Source organism: Salmo salar, chromosome ssa19 (genome assembly GCF_905237065.1).
Source record: "Salmo salar chromosome ssa19, Ssal_v3.1, whole genome shotgun sequence".
Lineage (NCBI taxonomy): Eukaryota > Metazoa > Chordata > Actinopteri > Salmoniformes > Salmonidae > Salmo > Salmo salar.
In genome coordinates this window covers 63,979,728-63,993,006 of record NC_059460.1, presented here as the reverse complement: position 1 = coordinate 63,993,006, position 13,279 = coordinate 63,979,728, and the positions used below count along the sequence as shown (strand labels likewise).

At 42.7% G+C, this 13,279-nt stretch overlaps 1 protein-coding gene across 1 annotated transcript; it reads left to right on the top strand.

Moving 5' to 3' along the window:
- Window positions 1-7,875: 7,875 nt before the first annotated feature.
- Window positions 7,876-12,821, top strand: LOC106579078 (myosin regulatory light chain 2, skeletal muscle). Its single transcript, XM_045702586.1, has 6 exons — window positions 7,876-7,982; window positions 8,821-8,919; window positions 10,794-10,974; window positions 11,738-11,816; window positions 11,952-12,000; window positions 12,478-12,821. Exons 1-6 carry the CDS (start codon window positions 7,980-7,982, stop codon window positions 12,571-12,573), a joined length of 507 nt encoding a protein of 168 aa, XP_045558542.1. The 5' UTR covers window positions 7,876-7,979; the 3' UTR covers window positions 12,574-12,821.
- Window positions 12,822-13,279: the final 458 nt, after the last annotated feature.

Here is a 13,279-nt window from a genome sequence, read left to right as displayed (position 1 = left end):
ATTTAGAACCAGGAACAGATATAGCCCTTGGTTCTCTCCAAACCTGACTGCCCTTAACCAACACAAAAACATCCTGTGGCGTTAGAAACCAATATACACAGGCAGTTAGAAAAGCCAAGACTAGCTTTTTCAAGCAGAAATTTGCTTCCTGCAACACAAACTCAAAAAAGTTCTGGGACACTGTAAAGTCCATGGAGAATAAGAACACCTCTTCCCAGCTGCCCACTGCACTGAGGATAGGAAACTCTGTCACCACCGATAAATCCACTATAATTGAGAATTTCAATAAGCATTTTTCTACGGCTGGCCATGCTTTCCACCTGGCTACCCCTAGCCCGGTCAACGGCACTGCACCCCCCACAGCAACTCGCCCAAGCCTTCCCCATTTCTCCTTCTCCCAAATCCAGTCAGCTGATGTTCTGAAAGAGCTGGAAAATCTGGACCCCTACAAATCAGCCGGGCTAGACAATCTGTACCCTTTCTTTCTAAAATTATCTGCCGAAATTGTTGCAACCCCTATTACTAGCCTGTTCAACCTCTTTCGTGTCGTCTGAGATTCCCAAAGATTGGAAAGCAGCTGCGGTCATCCCCCTCTTCAAAGGGGGGGACACTCTTCACCCAAACTGCTACAGACCTATATCTTTCCTACCCTGCCTTTCTAAGGTCTTCGAAAGCCAAGTCAACAAACAGATTACCGACCATTTCAAATCCACCGCACCTTCTCCACTATATAATCTGGTTTCAGAGCTGGTCATGGGTGTACCTCAGCCATGCTCAAGGTCCTAAACGATATCGTAACCGCCATCGATAAGAAACAATAGTGTGCTGCCGTATTCATTGACCTGGCCAAGGCTTTCGACTCTGTCAATCACCACATCCTCATCGGCAGACTCAGTAGCCTTGGTTTCTCAAATGATTGCCTCGCCTGGTTCTCCAACTACTTCTCTGATAGAGTTCAATGTGTCAAATCGGAGGGCCTGTTGTCCGGGCCTCTGGCAGTCTCTATGGGGGTGCCACAGGGTTCAATTCTTGGGCTGACTCTTTTCTCTGTATACATCAATGATGTCGCTCTTGCTGCTGGTGAATCTCTGATCCACCTCTACGCAGACGAAACCATTCTGTATAAGTTAAATCTAGAATTGGCTTCCTATTTCGCAACAAAGCGTCCTTCACTCATGCTGCCAAACACCCTCGTAAAACTGACCATCCTACCCATCCTCGACTTCGGTGACGTCATTTACAAAATAGCCTCCAATACCCTACTCAATAAACTGGATGCAGTCTATCACAGTGCCATCCGTTTTGTCACCAAAGCCCCATATACTACCCACCACTGCGACCTGTACGCTCTCGTTGGCTGGCACTCGCTTCATACTTGTCGCCAAACCCACTGGCTCCAGGTCATCTACAAGACCCTGCTAGGTAAAGTCCCCCCCATATCTCAGCTCACTGGTCACCATAGCAGCACCCACCTGTAGCACACGCTCCAGCAGGTATATCTCTCTGGTCACCCCCAAAGCCAATTCCTGCACTAGCTTTAACCACCAGCTGTCAGAGCAGCTCACAGATCACTGCACCTGTACATAGCCCATCTATAATTTAGCCTAAACACCTACCTCTTCCCCTACTGTATTTATTTATTTTGCTCCTTTGCACCCCATTATTTCTATTTCTACTTTGTACTTTCTTCCACTACAACTCTACCATTCCAGTGTTTTACTTGCTATATTGTATTTACTTTGCCATCATGGCCTTTTTTGCCTTTACCTCCCTTATCTCACCTCATTTGCTCACATTGTATATAGACTTATTTTTCTACTGTATTATTGACTGTATGTTTGTTTTACTCCATGTGTAACTCTGTTGTATGTGTTGAACTGCTTTGCTTTCTCTTGGCCAGTGTGGCTCAGTTTGTAGAGCATGGTGTTTGCAACGCCAAGTTTGTGGGTTCCATTCCCACGGGGGACCAATACGGGGAAAAAAATAATTAATGTATGAAATGTATGCATTCACTACTGTAAGTTGCTCTGGATAAAAGCGTCTGCTAAATGACTAAAATGTAATTGTAAATGAGAACTTGTTCTCAACTTGCCTACCTGGTTAAATAAAGGTGAAAAAAAAGATAAAATAAATAATGAAAAAATTAAATAAAACATTTGGTAGCATTTCCATTAAATTGTTTAACTTGGGTCAAACATTTCAGGTAGCCTTCCACAAGCTTCCCACAATAAGTTGGGTGAATTTTGGCCCATTCCTCCTGACAGAGCTGGTGTAACTGAGTCAGGTTTTTAAGCCTCCTTGCTCACGCACGCTTTTCAGTTCTGCTCACAAAATTTCTATGGGATTGAGGTCAGGGCTTTGTGATGGCCACTCCAATACCTTGACTTTGTTGTCCTTAAGCCATTTTGCCACAACTTTGGAAGTATGCTTGGGGTCATTGTCCATTTGGAAGACCCATTTGCGACCAAGCTTTAACTTCCTGACTGATGTCTTGAGATGTTGCTTCAATATATCCATAATTTTCTTGCCTCATGATGCCATCTATTTTGTGACGTGCACCAGTCCCTCCTGCAGCAAAGCACCCCCACTACATGATGCTGCCACCCCCGTGCTTCACGGTTGGGATGGTGTTCTTCGGCTTGCAAGCCTCCCCCTTTTTCCTCCAAACATAATGATGGTCATTATGGCCAAACAGTTCAATTTTTGTTTCATCAGACCAGAGGACATTTCTCCAAAAAGTACGATCTTTGTCCCCATGTGCAGTTGTAAACTGTAGTCCGGCTTTTTTTTATGGCGGTTTTGGAGCAGTGGCTTCTTCCTTGCTGAGCGGCCTTTCAGGTTATGTCAACATAGGACTCGTTTTACTGTGGTTATAGATACTTTTGTACCCGTTTCCTCCAGCATCTTCACAAGGTCCTTTGCGGTTGTTCTTGGATTGATTTGCACATTTCGCACCAAAATACGTTCGTCTCTAGGAGACAGAACGCGTCTCCTTCCTGAGCTCGTGGTCCCATGGTGTTTTATGCTTGCGTACTATTGTTTGTACAGATGAACGTGGTACCTTCAGGCATTTGGAAATTGCTCCCAAGGATGAACCAGACTTGTGGAGGTCTACGATTCTTTTTCCTGAGGTCTTGGCTGATTTCTTTAGATTTTCCCATGATGTCAAGCAAAGAGGCACTGAGTTTGAAGGTAGGCCTTGAAATACATCCACAGGTACACCTCCAATTGACTCAAATGATGTCAATTAGCCTATCAGAAGCTTCTAAAGCCATGACATAATTTTCTGGAATTTTCCAAGCTGTTTAAAGGCACAGTCAATTTAGTGTATGTGCACTTCTGACCCACTGGAATTGTGATACAGTGAAATAATCTGTCTGTAAACAATTGTTGGAAAAATTACTTGTGTCATGCACAAAGTAGATGTCCTACCCGACTTGCCAAAACTTTAGTTTGTTATCAAGAAATTGTGGAGTGTTTGAAAAACGAGTTTTAATGACCCCAACCTAAGTGTATGTAAACTTCCGACTTCAACTGTATGTACAGTTGCTTTGATTGGACTGATCATGTCAACATCTTACTTTCAAAATCTTAGCTAGCTGTCATCATCATGAATCAAGTCGACAATCTACTGGCAAATCCTTTTTAATCGTTGTCATATGGAGAGAAATAATGAAGATTCATTATAGATAAAATGTATTGGTGCTCATCGGTCATTGGACATAAACAGTACAGCACAAGTTGGAAATTGCAAATTCAACAATGAGTGGTTTGGAAAGAATCGGTGACATTGGCTAAGCACAAGCATTACCACTTACGAAGTCTGGAATAAACTAGCTCAGACTGGGAATATGTTTTGAACGGTCATCCAATTTTGAATGTAAATCTTTCTCTTTCTTTGACAAAATTTGCCCCCGAAGGACTGCCGCGCCACCTTCCTGTTCAAGTGAGCACATCACAACAAGGAGAGTCCAACAATGTCTGTATGCTGCTGCATAAATGATGTTATATGCCAGGGAGATATGTATACTGTAGCTAAGAGAGTAATACTAAGTGTATGTTGTGTAGTAAGATGTTCGTAGCCCATGTGTCTCACCCTAATAATTTGGTCTATTTTCACATCTTAATTTCGCCTAACGTTACATTTTTGACTTGGTGGTGCACATGTAGCCTATAACCTGTTTTTGAGAAATGTCATCTAATATACACACAATGACAATGCGAAAAACAGGTTTTTAGTGTTCAGACCCTTTGCTATGAGACTCGAAATTGAGCTCCAGTGCATTCTGTTTCCATTGATCATCTTTGAGATGTTTTTACAACTTGATATGAGTCCACCTGTTGTAAATTCATTTGATTGGACATGATGTGAAAAGGCACACATCTGTCTATATAAGGTACCACAGTTGACAGTGCATGTCAGAGAAAAAAAACAAGTCAAGAGGTCTAAGGAATTGTCCGTAGAGCTCAGAGACAGGACTGAGTCATGGCACAGATCTGGGGAAGGGTAAGAAAAAAATGTCTGCAGCATTGAAGGTCCTCAAGAACACAGTGTCCTCCATCATTCTTAAATGGAAGAAGTTTGGAACCACCAAGACTCTTCCTAGAACTGGCTGCCCAGCAAAACTGAGCAATCGGAGAAGGGCCTTGGTCAGGGAGGTGATGAAGAACCTGATGGTCACTCTGACAGAGCTCCAGAGTTCCTCTGTGGAGATGGGAGAACCTTCCAGAAGGACAACCATCTCTGCAGCACTCCACCAATCAGGCCTTTATGGTTGAGTGGCCAGACGGAAGCCACTCTTCAGTAAAAGGCATGTGACAGCCCGCTTGGAATTTGCCCAAAGGCACCTAAAGGACTCTGACCATGAGAAACTAGATTCTCTGGTCTGACGAAACCAAGACTGAGCTATTTGACCTGAATGCCAAGCGTCACATCTCGAGGAAACCTGGCACCATCCCTACAGTAAAGCATGGTGATAGCAACATCATGCTGTGGGGATGTTCTTCAGTGTCAGGGACTGGGAGACTAGTCAGGATCGATGTAAAGATGAATGGTGAAAAATACAGAGAGATCCTTGATGAAAACCTGCTCAGGAACTCAGACTGGAGCGAAGGTTCACCTTATAACAGGACAACGACCCTAAGCACACAGCCAAGACAATGCAGGAGTGTTTTCAGGACTAGTCTCTGAATGTCCTTGAGTGGCCCAGCCAGAGCCCGGACTTGAACCTGATCGAACATCTCTGGAGAGACCTGAAAATAGCTGTCCAGTGATGCTCCCCATCCAACCTGACAGAGCTTGAGAAGATCTGCAGAGAATAATTGGGGAAACGCCCCAAATACAGGTGTGCCAAGCTTGTAGCTTCATACTCAAGAAGACTCGAGGCAGTAATTGCTGCCAAAGGTGTTTCAACAAAGTACTGAGTAAAGGGTCTGAATACTTATGTGATATTTATTTTTTATTTGTTATAAATTTGCAAACATTTCTAAAAACTTGTTTTTGCTTTCTCATTATGTAGTATTGTGTGTAGATTGATGGGGGAAAAAACAATTTACCGTCATTTCCGGACTATTAAGCGCACCTGAATATAAGTAGCACCCACTGAATTAAAAAATATATATATTATTTTGAACATAAATAAGCCGCACATGTCTATAAGCCGCAGGTGCCTACCGGTACATTGAAACAAATTAACTTTACACAGGCTTTAACGAAGCACGGCTTGTAACAAAAATAAATAGGCTTTAACGAAACACGGCTTGTAACAAAAATAAATAGGCTTTAACGAAACACGGCTTGTAACAAAAAATTTAAAATTAGCAGTAATCTTTAGCTGTCTTTTTGCACTGAGTCAATTCCTCACGCTGCTGTTTCCAACGTCTTATCGTCGACTCATTAAGACCAAGCTCCCGTGCAGCAGCTCTATTTCCTTTTCCAACAGCCAGATCAATCGCCTTCAACTTGAAAGCTGCATCATATGCATTTCTCCGTGTCTTTGCCATGATGAGGGTGACAAAATGACTACCGTAATCAGAATGATGGGAAGTTTGAGAGCGCTCGATTTAATCTAAACAGTAAACAAAAAAGTTGTTTGACCTTAACCCGTTCGGCAATTTCATTGGTCTAATGAAAGCTTCATGCCGCCGTTTTTTTGGAGAAAAAAAATCCATACATTAGCCGCGTCATTGTTTAAGCCGCGAGGTTCAAAGCTGGGAAAAAAGTTGCGGCTTATTGTCCGGAATTTACGGTAATACATTTTAGAATAAGGCTGTAACGTAACAAAGTGGGGAAAAAGACGAGGTCTGAATACTTTCCGAATGCACCTTAGGACAGACACTTCAAAACATACTTCCTTTTGATCTGCTATGCCATTTATGAATATGTTATTCAATGCATTTCTATGGGCTAATAACATTAAGGCCAAATTCAATGTTTCATAAAATTATTAGTAAATATTTGTTTTATACCTACAGGGATCCTAAAATTACAAATCAAATAGCTAAATGAGAAACCCAGCCCCAGGCCCTTTGACTCTAGTTAAAGGGAGAGCCAAAATGTCTCAGAATGGGAACAGGGGGAGGCAGAGGCATTGCTATTTCTGGTCTATCCACAGCTGTTGTTTTATTTTACATTTTTTTACACACTTTCAAAGCGCTCCTATTTTTCCTCACTTGTCAACTATGCCCATTACATTACTTCCAACTGAAACTTCTCCACTGGTTCTTCTCACAAGTTATGCAATGTGTATGAGGGAGAAAAGCAGAGACTGAGAAGAAAACATATCAACTGAGGGTGGACAGACTTTTGGAGGGAAGGCCCTTGAATGTCGAAGAAAGAAACTTTGTGCGGTAGTTTGAGGGGAGAGAGGTAGCAGTTCTCACGGCCCCCTGAAACTCTATCTCAATACGTAGCTCTACTGTACACTTCCATGGTAGATGGCCGACCATGGAGCCCCAATATGGAGTTGAGTGGGTGGTCTGGTGGCCTGCTCAGTCAAGCACTGTCCTGGGCATCTCCAGGGACCAGGAGCAACCCAAATTAGAGCCTCCATGTTGGAAAACCATTTCTGCTTAGTCCAGTCGTCAAATCAAAATCAAATCAAACAACAAAATGTGTGCTGTTGGGGGTAATCCAGGACTGGAGTTGCAGAAATGTATAGTATGTTTTGGTAATTATTTAGCAATTGTTGCTATATTCTGTTCTGTGTCTTGAATATGTGTGACCTTGTCATTACTGGAATGTTACCAATCCTCCTCAGCCAACAGTTTCCACATGTCATTACTGTAATCCATTCAGTTGGCTTCTTCCACACTAGTAGGGGGTACGTACTGTATACACAGATCTCAACAGGTCAGTTAAACAAGTGGTGACTTTAAAATATGTTTTAAAGCCTACGCTTGAAACACATACTAATCTGTTGTTTTATGGGCAGTGTAAAGTGTTGTAACAGGAAGGACCTGCAACTGGTAACAGGCATGACATGGATACAATGGATATGCCACAATAGCCCATTGTGTTTGCCGTCTTGAGGTGGATGGAATAAAATAAAATGAAAAATAGCCACAACAAAGACCCTGAACATGCTATGAATGAAGTGTTAAAGAGAGAAAGGAAGAGGAAGGGCGAGGGGCGGTTCAATAGTCCCAAAGGCTGCAATAGAGGTTTGTCCATATTAGTCCAAGTGTGACACTGACACCAAAGTAAGGCCTGAATGTTGTGCTTGAATTCACCTAATTCCAAGACTCCCTGTGCCTATTTTGGGGTGCGGGAAAGGCGATACCCTGAGCACCCCCTTGATCCTCCCTCTCTCTCTTACTTTCCTCAGCGCCCTCTTTTCTTGCCAAACTTGATGGTGCACTAAAGTTAGCCCCCTTGAGCTAGTATATAAGGCAAGGGGCCAACACAAACATGTCAGTCACATCGGCTTGGCATAGGCTTCTCTTCTTGACCAACCAAAATCCCCACAAACTCTAAAGAGATGGTGAGTGTGTTTGCGTTCCTCTCAATGGAAAACAGTTTCTAGGGTCTCGGATTGTCTTTCATAAACTGACAACTTAAAGCATAATTGATAGTAGGATACCAATGCAAACTGGATAATGGCAATAAAATGGACTCTGAATTACATTTGAAAGGCTTCTAGAACAGTTTCCCAAACTGGTTCGGGACCCATTGGTGGAAGCTGGTTCCTCACTGGGCAAAAGATCCAAGACCAAGTCTTGTGGCTTGATACTCGGGTTTTGTTAAAGTGGCGCATCAAAAGGAAATACTTAAAGGATGTTTGGGGACCACTGCTCAAGAGGCCTCTAAGATATTACAGAATCTTAGCCAATTTTGAGCTACAACTGAACAGGCCAAGTGCCTTTTATACAACTCACCTTTTTTTGAAAGCCTTATGCTGATAAAGTGTGACTTGAATTGGTACAACTTATTCAGACAAAAGCTAAAAGCACCCAGGCATCGAAATCTGAAGCAAAGCTAAGCATCACTCCCATGTGACTCATTGAAAGGTGGCTAACAGCTAAAATAGCAGAAGGACACAGAGCATCCCTAGAGGTCAATGACAATACATAGTCAATTCCTAGAGAGGCTACTTTGTGCACTTCTGGCACAACTGATGTCACTGACAATGACAAGTCAATGAGAGGAATCATTCTCAAAAAATACCTTAGGGGGTTCCTCTTGCCACTGTGGAGGTCTAAGACCTTTTGGCCCAAAATGACCCAGAGTGGCATGGATGGCCCAAACAGGCCGTTACAGTAAAATGTTGGTTGTGTTGACTGTGAGTTAAATTACATGTCTTGGTCATCGTTTACCCCCAGGCACCCAAGAAAGCCAAGAAGAGGCAGCAGCAGGGAGAGGGTGGATCCTCCAATGTGTTCTCCATGTTTGAGCAGAGCCAGATTCAGGAATACAAGGAGGTAAGTTTTTTGGGGTGATTATCTGCCACACTTAAACTATTTTCATTAGATATCAATGCTTGGTCAAGTAGTTGTAATAAGTCAGCCGACATAGTTCTTGGGATACATGCCATTGTAACATCTCCACGCATCACATTGTGATCCCATTGAAAGAGGGTTGCAAAAGCCCAAAATAGACAAACAACCCAACGACTTTGTAATAGGTAAGACAGGACATCCTAAGGCAGGTGGCATCCTCATTGGTGGCGTTCACATTTTACTGTATCTATCACTGTGGGCGTGATGGAAGTGATAGCCGTCCTAGAGCTGGACAGACAGACTTGATTCGATGAAGTTTTTTGGCTCCAGTTGACAATTTTTTTTATTAGCGCCGCCAGCAGGAGACAACCGTAAATTACTTAGTTGCTGACGACAGCGGTCACCTGGGACAGGTCACTACCCAGCAAACCGGGAACATTTCCCAGAACATTAGCTAAGAGACCCATTAAGTTCTAGTTAGGGTTTTATCTAACATTAGGATGACAACATCCTGTTTTTCAGAATGAAAAAATAAAATATATATCCTTGGAATGTTCTCCTAACATTCACTAAAATGTTGTGCACAACATCTGTAACAACCACCACAGAACATTCCCTAAATGTTCTCCATTAGGTTTTCCAGGTAATTTAATATAATCTACCTGTAGAGAATGAAATGTGTTCAGACAAAGGTTTTATACAGACATTGTATAATCAACACAGCTGGACAGTTTTTGTCTTATGAGAACATTTGCTGAAACCTAAGGAATGTTCTGGGAACTTTCACAGAACCAATTTTGGTTTGCTGGGTAGTCCGCCCCAGCACCCCCTCTCAGAACCTGTCCCTCCCTCAGCTGGTAGATGCTAATGGTAGCGCACGGCTAGCGCTAGTGGGTGGGTGAAGACGAGAAAGGGAGCCAGAATTTACGAGACCCCTAGAATTTAAGACATTGAAGGCCTCTATTTACAGAAAAGGCAATCAACCAACCTGTTCCTCTGCTCAGCCAGAAAAGCTTTTGTGACACCTAGTCTTCGATCTTTGACCTGGTGCGAAATAGCCTACTAGTTGTTAAAATCATGTGGGAATGTTCACATTGGAAGTTCTCTCAATATTTAGGAGAGCACAACCTAATCAGTGAGGTAGACAAATTACAATCATTTGGGAAACTGATAACAATTTGTACGATTTTTAAGGTGTAAAATGGAAGTGTGTCAGAGTCTTTGGGTATATCCCTGTCTTTGTGTGATTGATTTGGCCAATTGGAGACAGGTGGGGGTAAAAAAAAGGAACAGGGGTTGGGGGCAGAGGGATTAGTCAGAGGAGGGCTGTTAGTGGTGTAATCAATACCGATTCCTTAAATGTCTCGAGGCTTGTCTGACGCCCCGAGACCATTTTAACACCTTTAAAAAGACAAGTGGTTGGCCAGCTGCCAAGTCCCCTGTGTGCTCTATAGCCTTCTTGGGTTTCACTGAGTGACACATGCAGCTATGTGAGGAGAGAGACCTTTTCACATTTATCTTGATGGACCATCTTGGGAAAATCTTGTGAATTGTGATGTAAATATTCCCACAACTCAAATTTCACAATGCAGTGCACCCTAATTTTGTTCCTTACACACTGTCTATTATCATCGACTAGTCTAATGAATTTTGAAACGAGGAGACTAAGGTCATGGCAATGCATTTCAATATGGTACTGGGTAGTGTGATAACATTAACTTATTTTCATACGCTTCTAAGCAATAGAAATATCACATTTACTTAAGACTGTCATGTTAACGTGATCGATGTCATTTGGATTGCTCCACAGTGAATAATATGGTATCAACTCTCTCCTCTGCTTCGCTTCCTGCTAGGCTTTCACAATCATTGATCAGAACAGAGATAGCATCATCAGCAAGGATGATCTTAGGGACGTGCTGGCCACTATGGGTCAACTGAACGTGAAGAATGAGGAGCTGGAAGCCATGGTCAAGGAGGCCAGCGGCCCCATCAACTTCACCGTCTTCCTCACCATGTTCGGCGAGAAGCTGAAGGGTAGGTCAACCACTAGGAGCGACTTATAGCTTTTTCACATTACTCAGCTGAACCAAGCCGAGCTGTACTAGCCTGGTAATGCATCCATCATACACGGAGTATACCAGACATTAAGAACACCACATCAGAAAACCAGTCAGTATCTGGTGTGACCACCATTTGCCTCATGTAGTGCAACACATTTCCTGTGCATAGAGTTGATCAGGCTGTTGATTGTGTTCTGTGGAATGTTGTCCCACTCCTCTTCAATGGCTGTGCGAAGTTTCTGGATATTGGCAGGAACTGAAACACGCTGTCGTACATGTCAATCCAGAGCATCCCAAACATGCTCAATGGGTGACATGTCTGGTGAGTATGCAGGCCATGGAAGAACTGGGACATTTTCAGCTTCCAGGAATTGTGTGCTGGGGACAATAAAAGGTCACTCAAAAATGTGCCGTTGTGTCACAAATTTGTTCCCCAAATTTGAGAGAAATAAGCTTTTTGTGCAAATGGAACATTTCTGGGATCTTTTATTTCAGCTCATGAAACATGGAACCAACACTTTAAGTTGCATTTATATTTCTGTTCAGTATAAGTTTCTATATAATGTACATATATTTTACACAAAGTTTTGTTTGTTATTACTTAATACTTCTACTGCTTTTCTTAGTCCCATTACTCCTAGTCCATCACTTTTCTTAGTCCATCACTTCTTAGTCCATAACTGTGAGTTTGAGGTAACAGAGTTTAACTGAGGATCCTCTTCTTCCCTTCCTCTTAGGTGCTGATCCCGAGGATGCTATTGTGAGCGCTTTCAAGGTCCTGGACCCCGAGGCTACCGGCTTCATCAAGAAGGAATTGTACGTTTTCACCCTGTACCCTTTCCTACCATTACTATTCTATAAATTCACTCACAACCTCTTTAGGTAGTCTTAATGTGTGCCCTGGTTGATAATTCTCTCTCTCTCTTTTCCTACCTCTTTCCTTTCCTCCAGCATTGAGGAGCTCCTGACCACCCAGTGCGACAGGTTCACCGCCGAGGAGGTGAGGGATCTATCATTCCATCATTCTATCAGCCATTCAGTCATTTAGAGCGACATTTTCTTACTGCACAATCACTGTGCAAATAGCAAGAAATACCATAAACCTCATTAGAATCTCAGTTATTTAATTTGAAACGTTTCTTCAGCAATATGCGTAAAAAGGGGCGATTTAATACGTTTCGTAAACTGAGCAATACATAAACAATCGCCTTTATAATGCACATTGTTGAAGAAACAATTCAAAATTAAACCACCCTGATTACAATGAGATTTACAGTATTTCTTGCTCTTTGCACAGTTATTTTGCTCGCGGAATATTTCACCCTTAGATCAACATGGTGTTTGAGCTTTCATGATATGGTTATTTACTGTAATAATGAATGACATATTTCTGTGTGCCGTCTAACACTGAACTTTGTCCATTTCCCTGCAATGTTTCCGAGTTGTAAGCCTCTCCTTCTGTCTTCCTCTCCCTCAGATGACCAACCTGTGGGCTGCCTTTCCCCCAGATGTGGCTGGCAACATAGACTATAAACAGATCTGCTATGTCATTACACACGGAGAAGGAGGATGAGTAAATCCACTTTTTCAATCCCTATGCCTCTCTCCGTCATCACCCTCACAACCCACCTTCTCCAACTCAGTGGCCCGCTTACACGCTCCCCTCGCTCTTCTCTCCATCTCCACCCCGCTCACTATGAAAGACTTGTCTCCTTTATCGAGATACTTTGAGTTGAGAGGCTTGAAGGCTGTGGAGGTATGCTGTGTGTGAGTGTCGACAGTGGGATTATTTGAAAATAAAATAATCTTGTACCATCAAAACTGTTCCTCTCTATCTCCCTCCCTGCCTCCGATTCCTTCTCTTCTTCCCCATCCCTCACTTCTATCTCTCCCTGTCGAATCGAACAGTGCATGCATCATACCTACATCATGCATGCCTATAGAGTTCAGTATCTACAGACAAACACTTTTACTCTTGGGTGCTGTGGTGTGTGCTCTATTGTTTATTTGAAACAAGTAGGCATATTGACCTGCAATGTCTGTTTTGTCTCGACTTGATGTGAAGTAATCATGTACTGGGAAAAAAAAGGAAAGCTTAAAAGGGACGAGTACTGCACTAAAATAGCTTGCCTACACCTCTCTCTTAATTTCTCTTTCTCATCAATAGGGACAAAAGGAAGGGTGGTTGAATAAGAGTAAAGCATGATTTAGCAGTAGGTGCATTGTAAGAGAGAGATGGCGAAAGGAGAAAAGGAGACGAAAGAAAATCTCAACATTTT